This window comes from Hemibagrus wyckioides, linkage group LG02 (genome assembly GCF_019097595.1).
Source record: "Hemibagrus wyckioides isolate EC202008001 linkage group LG02, SWU_Hwy_1.0, whole genome shotgun sequence".
Classification (NCBI taxonomy): Eukaryota; Metazoa; Chordata; class Actinopteri; order Siluriformes; family Bagridae; genus Hemibagrus; species Hemibagrus wyckioides.
Genome location: NC_080711.1, coordinates 14531057 through 14546427, shown reverse-complemented (window position 1 = coordinate 14546427; position 15371 = coordinate 14531057). Strand labels below are relative to the sequence as shown.

Sequence of the window (15371 nt, the reverse complement as noted above, 5' to 3'; positions counted from 1 at the left end):
GGTCTCGTGCCAAAAAATTGATTTGTATTCCAAAGTTTTCTATATGCACCTGTTTTTTTAAAACAAATAATACTGAAGTGTGATGATTATGTTTGTAATTTCATGTTCTGTATTTCGGCATGGTTATTTCTAATCTGTGGAGAAAATCTATGGAAATGAAATATACATAATATAATTGTACACAGTGTGTCATAGGATAAGATTAAAAGTCATTTTTATAATAATAATTTCATAATATTTGTTGCTAAAAATGGAGTCTGTGAAATTTAGACACTCTCTTTTGTAGATTGTACTTTTGCTTGACTCCTAATTTATTTTCCTTTTGGACCATTAGTAATGTGTGTTTCAACAAGACAGGAGTAATTGTTCAAACTTTACACTAAAAGGTGATTGACGTCCAATTATACAGCTTTTTATTTTTTATTTTTTTAAAACAACTACACTATATCCACATTTTACACGTTTTAAAGTTACAAAGTGAAAGGTACAAAAGAGATGAGTACCATCCCAGTATGAAGGAAAGATTCAGTTTAGTAGTTTTTTTATGAGTCTGCATTTTTTTGTGACACCTTGTATAACTCTTACGAGTTCTCTATTCGTATGCTAACAGGTGAAGCCCATCTATGCGAGCTGGCTCTGCCTTGCCCCTGAAGGGCTGGACTTCGACAATCCAATGCAGCGGTCCCGGGTACCAAAGCATAATTATTCACGAATGTCTGCTGCTGCTGCATGTAGACAAAACAGCATAGAATTGAATGTATTTGTTGTTTCATTTTGGGTCTCAGCAGTCTGTTAACAAATCTTTTTGTTTGCTCTCAGAAATGGCAGCGTCGCTTTTTCATCCTGTATGAGCACGGCTGCCTAGAGTTTGCGCTGGATGACTTGGTAAGGGACTTTAACAAACAAACCGACCAACCAACCAGATGAGTTGGAATAGATCTGACTGTGTTATGCTGATTTATGAGAATCTTCTGCATGTTGTAGCCAGATGTGCGACTTCCATGCTTAGTGCTGAATCATGCTTGTGGCGTCTGCCACATATTTGACCCAGATTTCTATAATCAAGAGATGTTATACATCTATTGGCTACCTGTCTTGGTTCTGGGTGGACAATCCTTCTTCTGAGTGGTCTGTTTTTGCCATCTATAAGTATTTTTATTTACTTTATGTCCAGTATATACAGCGCACATCAGAGTACTTTGTTTGTTCGTCCTTACAATAATCTCACACTTATTTCTGGACAAATTACAGAAAAGGATGAAAGCTGTTGTATCCCTGTCTGCTCAGGTGCTTGAATTGTATTCAGGATCATTTTGAAGTTGCTTTGTTCGCCAGATGAATGCCTGTAAAGGGAAAATATATTTGTTTCAGCCCGGTACAATTCCCCAAGGAACTGTGAACTTGCATCATTGCAGTGATGTGATTGACGCAGAGGGCAGAACAGGACAGAAAAACACACTGTGCATCATCACTCCAGACCAAGATATTTACATCCGTGGAGACAGCAAAGAGATCATCAATGGGTCAGTGATGAGCTCCAGTAGAACAAACAGCAAGAGCTTAACTGTTTATGAACATTTGTTATTTAGAAATTTATGTTAAGATGGCAGTGACAATCTGATAAACATGCTGTTCACAGAAAGCAAGTGGATAATGATCTTACTAACTTAGTATATTATTTATTCCAGATATCTTTTAAATAATGAAATACTTTTATTGATTTTTTTTCCCCTACATTTCAGTCACATATTTGTATCCATATAGTTTAGATCTAAACCAGACATTCATTTTGCCTCATAGTACATTTGTGTTGTTGGCAACAAAAGTGTCAGCAATGAAAATAAACTATTTTCCTAGTGCACATTGACTATTGTGCCAGCTAATTTTTGTGGCCTCAGAAACAAATGAAGAATAAATGTAGCACACTTATGTTTCCTTGGAGGAACGCGAATAATTTAAAATGGCTTATAATAGCATATATCTGATACTGAGAGTTTTAAGATTAGATTAGATTTCTGGGGAAATAATCCTGTTATGTATGAAGGACTGGCCTTATGAAGGGTTAAATCAGAGAGGGGGCAATGAACTAGAAACTAGAACAGTATTATTATTACAGTTGTAATATTTATGAAACCCTTTTTTGGGTTTGATTCTTTCTACAGTTGGTGTGAGCAGCTTCTAATTTTCAGACAGACCAATGAACAAACGCGAAGGATTAAAGGAAGCGGGATGCCTGTTCCCTTACAGGTGAACAAGTTGTTCTTCTACATTACCTCTTACTGACCTGAAACCCTTCTCTGCTTACCAGTGTGTGAAATGATGAGAGAATTATACACACCTGGCCACCAATATACTGTTGTAGATATCTAAAACAACAACAATAATATTGTCACCTATTTATGGCTCTGATTGTATAGATCACCTACTGCAAGTTGAGCAACACTGTTTCAGCAATAATTAGTCTCAAAAAAAGCGGTTTATTTGTGTTTCCTTTAGATGTCAGTGTGACCTCTAATCTAGTTTAATCTAATCTGTTTCTTAGGAGGAAGCATCTACAATGAAATCTGTGTATAACCTTGGAGATGCAAAGATAGAAGCAGTAGAAGATGAACGGTGTAACCCAAGTGAGGAAACTGAGGATATGAACACCTTCGACTCAAGCAAGTGTGCAGAAAAAAGAATTGGTAAGTTTTTTTTCTTTTTTTTTTTTCCCTCCAGCAACATGTATTTACAATAAACACTTTCAATTAAACAAAAGCAGAGCACTGTTTTTTTTTTGGCTTCATTTCTTTTCATGCCTCATTATTGTAAATTAATTAGTCTTGTTTAATTAACCATCATCCATCATGGGTTGAATGTTATTTTACAAAATGGTACCAGATAGCACCTTCCCACTCATCATCAAGGCAGTCTCCTAGAAAGCCAGACAGGATGTGATTTCGACAAGAAGAAAGCCTTCCTCCAGGGCTTCTCATTAGAGAAATTCGGGGCCAGATCCGCCTCTGAGGATCTTCTTTATGGAGCGTGGCATATAGGAAACACCTGTAACAGACTGCTCTTTACAGATGCTGTTTTGATTGTGGGTCACATATTGGCTCTTGCCATGCCATGTTTATACAAGAGTAGGATTTACTACATAACCCTGATAAAATGTATATTGAACTTGTATACGGGGATCTGAATGAAAATTACAAGCTATCATATTTTGTGTGTCGCATGGTCAATATGTACATTTCTTTTTATATGATGTAAGTCCAAGACCTCTTTCTCCATAGGAAACTTGAAGACTCTGGACATTAAGCAGGAGACCCACAATGTAGACACACACCAAGCTGACATTGGATCAGTCCAGTTGCCCTTTGAGCATCAACTGACCCCTCTCCACAACCCTGGGGCAAGGAAAGCTGTAACTCGTGACCTGTCTTCATCTGACTTGCCACTCAACAGAAGTGCTTCAAATTCTCGTTGTTGGCAAGATGATGATGATGATGCAGAGAGCTGTGCTAAAAAACGTCCTAAGGCCTCATCATTAGCAAAGTATATGGCACAAGGAAATCTCCAATTCGGAACACAACAAGATAAGGACGGCAAGGATTCTTGCTTGATCAAGGACAGGTAAACTTCCTGAATGCAACAATGCTTAAAGAAATTTATGCAGAGCTATTTAAGTGAATATTCTTGTTATTCATATGTCTGTGTGCTTAATGGTCCAAGCTTAAGTCTGAAAGTAAAGACAGTTTTTTGAGCAATGGACAGCAGATGGCTTTGATGCAGTTACAAAGTTGTACTTGCACTATAGCACCAGATCAAACCCCACCATTAACAGACTAGACTGCTTACAAATTTCCTAATCTACAAATCTCTTAATCTAATAAGGGCTAATCTGCAAAAGCTGGTAAATTTAAGCCTGGGTCACTAAATTTGGCCATTATCAGTCTATAATGAATAAAATGTAATTGGAAACTAGAAAAGAAGGGGTCCTCACCGGTCAGGGTGTGGTCAGGGAGCAGGTGCTGTTTTGCTTAGATGCACCAAATGAAATTGATAACCTGAGCCAATAAATCATTAGTCATGTTTTAAAAATAAATAAATAAAAATGAAATATATTATCCCATTTCCATCTCAGGGGCCACAAAAGTGAGAGTTTACATATTTGCATTTTTCCACATAAATACAAAAAGACTGAACTTAATACGCCAGATACCCAATTTACTGTAACATGTTTCACCAACCAGAGCATATTGTTTCATTCCTTCAATAGAAATTCTTTGAAATATATTCAGCTTCATGTATCCACATGAAAACTCCCAAACTTTTACACGATACTTCATGCTTTGGCCTATTACCGTCAAAAGGCCAACCTGAAAAAGCAGTTTGGTCACACATGATGAGTTTTCATATGATTAGTGATGAGTTATTTTGTGGCTTTGTGACTTTTTGCTTGTCTCACAGCATGACTGAGGATGACTGCTGGACTAATGAAAATGAAGAACAGTGTAAAATGTGTACACAGTGCAGCAGGAGTCACACGGGCTACATGGTAATGTGATGTTTTTGAAATCAAGTCTCAGACTTAAGTCTGATTATTGTTTGTAAACCTTTCTGTACACAAACCAGCGACTGATATCATGTGACTACGATGTTATTTTATATTTTAAATATAACTGCTATAATTGGTGGGTCCAACTGTACCATGGTGTGCAGGTTAATTAACCAAATCGAATTAACAATCGATTAACCTGTGTTAATTACTATACAAGGACAAAGAAAGCTGAGGAGTGAAGTGCAAATTCAGCACAGGGGAACAGCACATTTACTTATGAGCTCAATTCTGATAACCTAGTATTTTTCATTGTTTTGTGGCAATTTTTAACCAAAAAAAAGAAATTATTCTTGTAAAAGACAAACTGAATGTCTACTTATGAATGAAGGACATATGAATTATGGCTTAGTGACCGCACTGTTTCAACAGGTTTTATACAGGTTTCATTCTGCATGTATTTGTGTTAGAAATATATAAACTGTTGTCTAAACATCGGTTACACTTAAGGGCCTCCGCTGTCCTTTACACACCCTATAATCACATGTCAATATCAAATCATCACCTCTTCAGTCTAGCTGAACTTGAGTCATTTTGCTTTGCGGTGCTGAAACCAAAGCACAGCTGGTTTATGAGCAGTTTGTCCTGGGGCAAAGACTCCCCAGACCAGGTGTGTGTAGGGAAGAAGCATACTGTGATTTGATAGTAGGAAGCCATTGATGTGCAAGTTTGCATGTATGTAAGTACTGTTGTCGATTGCTAGCGTCATCCACATCAACAGACCCTTAATTAGGCTGGCATGTATTTTGTAAGACTGCGATGAGTCGTCTTGCCTAAGGCGATGCCGATACTTGAACATCTTTTGTTGTTTTTGAGTGGAAGATAATTCACTTTACACCATTACGCATGGGAATTCCAGGCATTTCACCATGTTTTTTTTTTTTTGGTTTTGTTTTTCATTTCCCCCTCTTTATGATAACATCAGGAATATTTTGTCTGTTCCGTTGCTCATAGGTCGTCTACGTTTTTATTTATGCTGGATTCCGAGTTTACTCATACTGAGAGTTTCATTTTCACTCATCACAGTTACATAACACAAGTGATGGGGGGTGTGTGTGGAAAAATCGGCATATGAGGAAGTCTAAAACAACCTTTTTTGAAACTTCAGCGATTTGGTACAGTGTATGCCTTTTGTCATGTGATTTATTTTAAAAAAGAAAATGCTGGTCATTTTTTCCCCATTACACTGTTTCTAGATTTGTTGCTACTTACTTTGCGTTTGTTTGTTTATCTATTTATTTATCTGTTTGTTTATTTATTTATTTTTGGTTGTTCTAAATTAGAATGCATTTGTTACCTACTCTAAAGTATATCAGGCTGGAAAGGCAGCTTGTGTCCTTTGTGTCTATTTTAGGTGCTGTAGGGACTTTGGGAATTGAAGAAATGAGGAAAGGGCTAGGCCCCATGAGGAAAAGAGAATTTTTTTTGTGCATGGCTAATTGTAACTGAACTAGGAAAAACAGTCCGTATAGTTTTGTTATTGAATCATGACTCATTCAATTCATCATTGATGATATATAATTAATTTCTGAGTGTATATAAATATATATTTGTTGTGCAGGAGAAGTCAATAGGACTGCTGGAATCACCAGAATGCAACAATGCTACACTGAGAAGATTGCAGACATTAGAAGTCAAATCTTCAGAGTTTGCCATGACGGTAAGTGAGTGTATTGATGTAGACATAGGGTTTGGACAATGATACTGAAACACTTGGCTTAAGACCACAATAATTTATTAGTATGGTGTTGGGCCTCCTTTTGCACCCAATAGGGAATGGCATTATATTGTAGCCCAAAACCATCACTGATCCAACTCCATGCTTCACTCTGAGCATGCAGCAGTTTGGGTCATGAGCTGCTTTGAGGCTTCTTTACAATGTAACTTTCATGAATGCGGGAAAGACGGTGAAGATGGACTCATCAGAGGACAATAGATGTTTCACATTGTGACCAAAGGTTTGGCTATTGCAGGCTGATTGTGAATAGTGACCCTGTGGAGCTCCTGAAGAGCAGTTTGGATGAAAACAGTAGAGTCAAGGCATGCATGTAATTCTGTAGCGAGTTAGGAAGCTGTAATTTTATGTTTTCTGGATACAATCCAGGTTATTATCTGGACAGCCCTTTCAGTCAGCTTCCTCTTGCATCGACAGTTACTCCTGTTGGATGTGGTTCTTCCTTTGTGGCGGTATCCTGACATTATTCTAGATACCATGGCTCTGGATACACCACAAAGACACACTGTCCTGGTCACAGATGCTCCAGCAAGGCACACACCAACAATTTGTCTTCTTTAGGACTTTGTCTTCCATTATGTTGTGTGGATTGCAGTATTTTATGTACAGCTGTGCAATTGCTCTGATAATTCAGCCCTCACCCTATGTTCTTACTTATGGACTGTGAAATCAATGAATTGACCACAGGGTCAAGCATACACAGGTGTAAATCACTATTAGCCAGTGTTTCAGTTTCACTGTCCAACCTTTGTTAATGTCCTAGTTCACTCTGAATCTCAGCGATTTTTTACCAGACAAATGATAATGTATAATGGAATGTGCTTTGCTAAAGCCCATGTTAAATTAATTGCTTTTACAGCCAGACCTTTTGAACTTCAAAAAAGGGTGGCTCTTCATGGATGACCACGATCAGGTGAGTACTTGGAATTTTGGCCTCTTATTTGATTTCCTGATGGAATCTCCTTATAATAAAGTATTTTAAAAAACACTAACTATAGTGGATATACTTGCATATAACTAATATGTGAGGAAATAGGGTTATGAAATGAATATCATTATATCACTGGGATTTTTTTCCTATCTGAAAATTTTTCAAGGACGATGTGTGGTTTTTTGTTTGTTTGTTTGTTACCTAGTATGAAGGTCCAGTATAAATAATCCCTGGTTAATCGTGTTCCGTTTCCTATTTGTGAAACCAAACAAAACCAAGTACTGGTTTATTAATCTTAGAAATCTAATCTGGTTTCAAGAGTACTGTAATGGATGAAGCTATATTCTGTTTGACTTGAATAATTGATCTTATTCATATGCTTTTAGAGTGGTGCTATTTGAGGAAAATAATATAAATAATAATAGTATGTACGATATGTTTTATATGATGATACAATCGCTTAAACCTATCTGCTGATGTTTATCTTCAGTGGAGGAAGTACTGGTTTGTCCTGTCTGCTCATAGCCTACGTTATTACTTTGACTCTGAAGCAGAGGAGGTATGTTCACAGATTTTCTTTTCTATCACATCACAACAAGTTCACTGTGTATGCATAGTAGTTTCAGAATATTCAGAGATTGTTTTAATAAAATGGTTTTTCTTTTATGGCCTCACAGTTGGTAGGAGAAATTGACCTGACTACCTGTCACAGAGTGAGTGAGCTTCATGATCAGAGGAACTTTGCCTTCGAAATAAGGGTATGCCAAATGATTTATAATTAGGCATTTTATATTATTAGAAACAATTTTTTATAGATTATTAAATAATAATTGTCCCACCTAGACTCATAGAATGGTCTACAAGATCTACACTATGACTGCTGGGATGCGACAAAACTGGATCCAGGCTCTTACAAAGAATATTCAGGATCAGACTGCACCAGATGTTGCCAGGTGAATGCACATAAACAAGTCAGAGAGAACATCTGTTAAATTGCAGACTTCAGCACCAGAAAGCATTCAATCCACTTTAATTTTGTTCAGCATTCCAGATAACTGGCCGTCTAGAGTGGGTCCTCGCTGTGGGCCAGATGTTACCCAAGAATCCATGTCTTTGTCTTGCCCTCTCAATGACGAGTGCTGTACAAACCGGAGGTCTGAGATCTGTAGGCGCCAAAGCCACCCTAAAAAATCCAGCTGGACTGACATGTTAACCCAGGAAGGTACCAGAGAACAAGAGAGGGAAGTGCAGTATGGAGAGCAGGGCATCAACAGGCGAAGGGGAAGAGAGGAGCGCAGGCAAAAGTATGCCATTGTGATGGGGTCTTCAGTATCCCCCTTAGATGAGATGAACAGCTCTGCACAGGAGAATCAGCAGCAAGAGAGAATGAGGGAGATTGAAGAATATTGGCAGCAGGTGGAGCAGATGGCTGTCAGAGAGGAGAAGAGAGTGCAACTTTACCCAGTATGCCAGAGCCAGGACTGTTTTGAACAGAAGAAACTTCTAGAACATTACAGGAAGAGGGTGAGTGGAGATGTGTTTTATTGGAAGACTGTGCTGAGGCCTTGAATTATGTTCAGTAAATAATTTTAAATGATGTAAATGAGTTACTTATACATACATACATATACACATACATGTTATACATACAGACTGTATACCATTCTAAAACTAGGACTTTCTGTCTTTACATGCACATGAATTTAATATGGGGTTGGCCCACCCTTTGCAGCTATAACAGCTTCAACTTTTCTGGGGAGGCTTTCCACGAGGTTTAGGGGTGTGTTTGTGGGAATTTTTGACCATTCATCTAGAAGCATATTTGTGTGGTCAGACAATGATGTTGTACGGGAAGGTCTGGCTTGCAGTCTCCGCTCTAATTCATCCCAAAGGTGTTCTATTGGGTTGAGGCCAGTCACGTTCCTCCACACCAATCTGTCTTTATGGACCTTGCTTTCTGCACTGGTGCACAGTCATGTTGGAACAGGAAAATGTTCCCACAAAGTTGGGAGCATGAAAATTGTCCTAAATGTTTTGTTATGCTGAAACATTAAGAGTTCCTTTTACTGGAAGTAAGGTGCCAAGCCCAACCCCTGAAAAACAACACTTTTGGCAATATAGTATATAACCATGCATGTATATACATAAATAGTTAAATGTCTGTAGTAGAGATTTTTTGTTATTCTCTCTGATGGCTAATAACTGTATCAAGCTTTTTGCTGTGTATCTTGCTATTGCACTGATATGTTAATTAATCTGCTCAAAGTGTATTTTGAGGAAATGCATGTTTTGTCTGTTTTGAACATCAGGTTGAGGAACTGATTATCCAGTCAGAGTCGCCTAATCAGGACTACTCACAAGATCATGAACATGGTACAGACAGGAGTTTGGTGGTAAGATTATAATTCACTATTGTCAAATTCATGTTATTTAAAAACACTATATGGGAAAGGAAAACTATATTCCAACGGTTTTTGGAAACCTTGCTGTTAAAATAAAATGCGCTCTTTGGAGAAGGTTTCCACTAAATTTTGGAGCATGGCTGTGGGATATGTCCAGTCAGACTCACAAGCTTTAGGGAGTTCAGGCCTGGATGCCTGGATGCCAAGAGGCCTGGGCTGGTGTCACTGTTCCAGTTCATTCCAAAATTTGTTTTGTGGGGTTGAGATAAAGGCTTGTGCAGGCCACTTAAATTTTTCTACTTCAACCTTGGTAAACCATGCCTTTATAGACCTTGCTTTGTGGCTAGGCAAATGGTCATTCTGGAATGTGTTTGAGGTAAGCCCTTTAGTTCCAGAGACGGGGAATTGTAATGCATATAAAGCATACTACAGCATACAAAGACCTCCTAAACAATATGCATCCAACTGTGCAGCAAAAATTTGGGAACAGCACACACATGGGTGTGACAGTCAGGTCTTCAAAAACGTTTTTGCTGTTAGTGTTTGTGTAGATTGTTTAATCTAATATCCTTGAGAGAGCATTTTGAAATTGTTACATTAACATGAACTGACATGACCAATTATTTTATTTCTCATTGAAGCAGGTGCCAACATGTGACTTGGGAACAGGATGGGAACCTCAGAAAATAGGTTCAAATAAAGAAAACCACACTCTGACTGACAAGTACCAAGAGACCACAGGGCTTGTTCATTTGAAAGATCTAAGAAGACAACAGATCAATGACCTCCTGGACCTTCAACTTTTATCCCAGTCCAGTAGTGAATTCACAAATGAACCTAAACGAAAGGGAGAACGCTATCTTCTGCATGACGGAATTACTTCTGACAAACCCATTAACAGTGAAGATAATGAATCAGATCAAGCTATGGTAAAGCTGTTATCTCAGAAAGTTGAGTTCCTGATGAAACAAAATGAGGACCTTAACCAGCGGAATCAAGAACTGTTAAACCAGCTAGCTGAAGCAGACCGAGAGATAGACAGGCTTAAGGCAGAAACTATCTACCAACCAAATGGCCACCAGCCAGAACTGGAGTCTGTTGTTGAATGTTTGGAATTGGAACTGGCCAGGAGCTGTGGGAAACTCCAGGAGGCAAAGGCCCAGCTAGAAGAAATGGAGGACAATTTAAAAGACACTCATCAAACTCTAGAGCTGAAAGAGGCTACACTCAGAGGTCTGGGATTTTTAACTGTGGACAGTGAAAACAAAGTAACATTTCCAGAAATAATTGACAGACTCCGCAAGTGTGTGCAGGTGCTGGAGTTCAAAGTCTCTGAGCTGGGGAACCAACAATGGCTTTCAACTCTGACTTGCAAGGACCTGCAGACCAAGAACACACTTCTTGTGAAATCGGAGACTGAGAATGCTCAGAAGGTAATGGAGTATGACAAGATGTTGGAAAGCGAGTTGGAATCTAATATACCCCTGTCTGAAGGACTGACACATACACAAGACCAGCAGCATTGGAACAGAATAGAAACACTTGCAGCAGAGCTAGAGAAGAGGTCCAGTTTGTTTAGTTTGTTTTTAGAAGTCATCACTCAACTAGCTGGAAATAAGATGACTGATTCTGTCTCAGAGTCTGAGGCTGTACAGATGAACCCCAAAGTGTTAAGCAGACTACAGTTAGAAAATAACATTTGGAAAAGCTTTGTGAACACCTTAAAGAGCACTACCTCTAATAACATTAAGAACGAGGAAGCTGCCTGTCTGCTACAGAGTGCAGAGATGAAACTAAATGAAGTTAAAATGTACTTTTCAGCCCTCAGCCTTTACAAAAGTACGAATAGTAACCCACTGACCCTGAGCAGCAATTCAGAATATTCGGGCAATACATCTTCAACTAACACGTACATTGTTGGTTTAAATAATGGAAAAATGGAAAAGGAGCAAAAGGATGCAATGTGGGAAGGTCTAAAAGAGCACATGGAGCAGAGATTGATTCTGATTGATCATGTAACATCTAAATTAGAATCATTTGCCAATAATGGACATTTTTGTGAGGCGATAAATTCATATCTAAAAAGTCATATTTGTAATAAAACAAATGTGTACTATCCGGTGATCAGTGTAGTCATGGACATCATGGCTGCTTGTTTGGTAGAGAAGCTGAGTCAGTCTGAAATTATGCAAAAATCTGTAGCAATACAAACTGAAATCCAAGAGATGAGCATGGAACAGAACAAGATGGCTGTTAATGAAAATCCTGAGGTCAATGAAGACACTGAGAAAGAAACCATTACCCGTTTGAAAAGTCATATTAAGGAGCTGGAGCACCTGTTATCCGAAAGACTGATGTCTTTACAGCAGCAACATGCTATGGATAAGGAGAGACTGAAGGTAGATGGTTGCTTGATGGTTACTCTACTATTTTATCAACCCCCTACTGCATCATAAATATTTTAAACAGTTAATCCTATTTAACCTAACTAATGTGATATTTTGATTTGTTCTTTCTCCTAAGGCTTTATTTGAACAGAACATTACCTTGTTGAAGGAGTCTCATAGGAAAGCCACAGAGGTCCTGCTCCTCAAACACAAGCAAGAGCAGGAATTGTTTCAGGAGGATAAAGAAAGACTTCTAACTGAAGAGGTGTCTGCCTGTCTCACTGGTATGTGCTATTATTTGTGTAGATATGTTAATTACTAAATCTGATTTTGTGAGTAACTGACCTTGTGACCGTCTTTAGTTATTGAAGCCATGAAGAGAACCCATAGAGCAGAGCTGGAGAAAATGATACAGAAGGCATGTCAGGAGAAGACCTATAATGATGACATGAATGTTGATGTTATATTAAAAAATCACAGGTAAATGTCATTCATAAATTTGGTAGCAGCCAGTAATATTATATAATACCATGCTTATAATCAAATAAGCAAATCAAATTTTGATATATATATATGTATATACGTATATATATATATATATATATATATATATATATATATATATATATATATATATATATATATATACACACACACACCATTTTATATTTTATATATATAATTTATATATATATATATATATATATATATATATATATATATATATATATATATATATATATATATATATATATATATATATATATATATATATAAATTATATATATAATATATATATATATATAATATAGTCTCCACTCTAATTCATCCCAAAGGTGTTCTATCGGGTTCAGGTCAAGTTCCTCCACACCAAGCTGTCTTCATGAACTTTGCTTTGTGCACTAGTGTGCAGTCATGTTGAAACAGGAAGAAACTGAAAAACAACACCTGAATTAAATGATTTGGAGGGGTGTCCCAAAATTTTTGGCTATATATGTATATAAGCAACAGAAACTTGGAGTCTCATATGTAAGAATTTTAGTCAGTGCCCAACTAATCTTTAAAAGAGAAAACATTTCTGTGGATGTGTTTAAGTGAGGAGTTGTCAGCAGTTCAGAGGGAGCTGGATGCATTGTCTGAGCAGTATACCCACAAATGTCTGGAGAATGTGCACCTCACTGAAGCTCTGCAAGCAGAGAGAAATACTCTACAGCAGTACCAGTGCCAGAACCTAGCACTTAGTGTTTACAACCAGGTAATGCTGATCTGTCTGTCTATCTAAATTTACACCAATCAGGCATAACATTACGACCATCTGCCGAATATTGGTCTTGGTCTATTGCTCTCAAAACAGCCCTGACCAGTCATGCACTGTGTATTCTGACACCTTTCTATCAGAACCAGCATTAACATCTGTAGCAATTTGAGCAACAGTAGCTCGTCTGTTGGATCGAATCACACAGTCCGGCCTTTACTCTCCACATGCATCAGTGAGCCTTGGCCGCCCATGACCCTGTTGCCGGTTCACCACTGTTCCTTCCTTGGACCACTTTTGGTAGATACTGACCACTGCAGACCGGGAACACCTCCACAAGAGCTGCAGTTTTGGAGATGCTCTGATCCACTCGTCTAGCCATCACAATTTGGCCCTTCGTCAAACTCGCTCAAATCCTTATGCTTGGCCATTTTTCCTGCTTCTAACACATCAACTCTGAGGACAAAATGTTCACTTGCTGCCTAATATATCCCACCCACTAACAGGTGCCATGATGAGGAGATAATCAGTGTTCTTCACTTCAACTCTCAGTGCTTACAATGTTATGCCTGATCAGTGTCTTTTTGTATGTATATATGTATAATCCTGTGTGTTGATGAACAGATGTTAAACTGTATGTTTGCCTGTTGTATAGGAGCTAAAAAATCACCTTGCTAATGAGATCATAAGACTGTCAACAGTGGCAAAGGATGGTTGTAGTCAGCTGGTTCATGATGGGGAACAATATGAACTAATGGTTAGTGCACAACATTATTTAATGTTGTTTATTAATTTATTTTAGATTTCTGAAAATAATGTTAATCAGTGGTCACTTTATTTAGATTGGTATTTATAATATTTATCCGTCCATTCTCAGATTAAGCTCCGGGTAAAAGAGTCCTGTCAGGAACAGGAAATTGACACTTTAAAAAATGAACTCTATGCTGCCAAAATGGTAAGTACATTAAGGAGCTTATCCAAACCATAGGATGAATCATGAGAGTTTTATCATGAATATTCAAATGATAGATCATTGCTGTTAATGTGCTTTTATTCATTCATCTTCTGTAACTGCTTTATTTTTCGAGGTTTTTCGATTCTCATATCCTTTTTTTTATTTGTATTACTTCTTTTGCAGGATCAGAAGGTTGCATTAGAGAGATTACATGAAATACAGACCGAACTCAACTTGGTCAAGGAGACGGCAGAACAACAAATTTCACAACTTAAGGAGAATCTGAGACTTGTATATGAAGCCTTAGAAGAGTCTATAAAGAAAAAGATGCCAACTATGCCACTGGTTGGTTCCTCTTAGCCTGCACTATTTAAAAGCTGACAAATATCATGCTCTACTTAATTTTTCCAACATATTTGTAATGCATTAGATTTTTACTAGGATACCCATAATGTAGTTTTGAGGAGCTAATGATCAGTGCAAATGATGAGATTAGACAGCCTTTTTTGTACAAAGCTTTCAAGATCTTTAGTTAGTTCACTGTTGTAGTCGAGACCTTGCAACAAAACTAAAATGTTTTTTTTTTCCTGGGATTTACCTCTCAGTAAGATGACGCTGTAGTATTATTTACCTGCAGTATCATCCCCTGTTAAGATGTCAGGACTTTGTGATTAAAAAAAGATTAATAATGTCAGACATTTTCTGTACTTGAAGTGAAATTACAACGTATAAAAATGATTAAACATTTAATGATGTATAAGAAGTAGAAAACTGAAATCAGGGGAAAAAAATAAACCTAGTTAACCTTGTTGCACACCCCCTAAATGAACACTGTTGATGCACTTTTGAACTCCATCTTACTAGAGCTAGTGCTGTTATTACACCATTCAGTATTTTTGGATAAGAGTCTTTCAGCATGGTGCATTTTGACTTGGCTATATATTATTTATTATTATTATTATTATTGTAGTTTTTTATTTTGATTTTTTTTGGTATTTTTATTTATTATTATTATTTTTATTATTATTGTTGTAGTTTTTTAAATTATTATATTTTTTTTTTTTTTTTTTTTTTTTAAGAAAGATTCTAGACCCATCAAACTAAGA

At 37.3% G+C, this 15371-nt stretch overlaps 1 protein-coding gene across 2 annotated transcripts in view; it reads left to right on the top strand.

The window, feature by feature from the left end:
- Positions 1-15196, top strand: part of LOC131363465 (nucleoprotein TPR-like) — a 15702-nt gene extending 506 nt beyond the window's left edge. Inside the window, exons 2-22 of one of the 2 annotated variants that reach the window (XM_058406019.1) lie at positions 611-688; positions 820-885; positions 1372-1523; positions 2163-2247; positions 2543-2684; positions 3276-3615; positions 4453-4540; positions 6162-6260; positions 7195-7248; positions 7757-7825; positions 7944-8024; positions 8110-8219; positions 8310-8790; positions 9576-9659; positions 10313-12067; positions 12192-12339; positions 12418-12535; positions 13151-13310; positions 13966-14067; positions 14188-14265; positions 14449-15196. In XM_058406019.1, the coding sequence (XP_058262002.1) occupies positions 611-688; positions 820-885; positions 1372-1523; positions 2163-2247; positions 2543-2684; positions 3276-3615; positions 4453-4540; positions 6162-6260; positions 7195-7248; positions 7757-7825; positions 7944-8024; positions 8110-8219; positions 8310-8790; positions 9576-9659; positions 10313-12067; positions 12192-12339; positions 12418-12535; positions 13151-13310; positions 13966-14067; positions 14188-14265; positions 14449-14625 (4467 nt within the window). In that variant the 3' untranslated portion in view covers positions 14626-15196. Of the gene's footprint in view, positions 1-610; positions 689-819; positions 886-1371; positions 1524-2162; positions 2248-2542; positions 2685-3275; positions 3616-4452; positions 4541-6161; positions 6261-7194; positions 7249-7756; positions 7826-7943; positions 8025-8109; positions 8220-8309; positions 8791-9575; positions 9660-10309; positions 12068-12191; positions 12340-12417; positions 12536-13150; positions 13311-13965; positions 14068-14187; positions 14266-14448 lie in introns of both variants that reach the window. The other variant, XM_058406008.1, reaches the window with a different exon arrangement.
- The last annotated feature ends 175 nt before the right edge of the window (positions 15197-15371 follow it).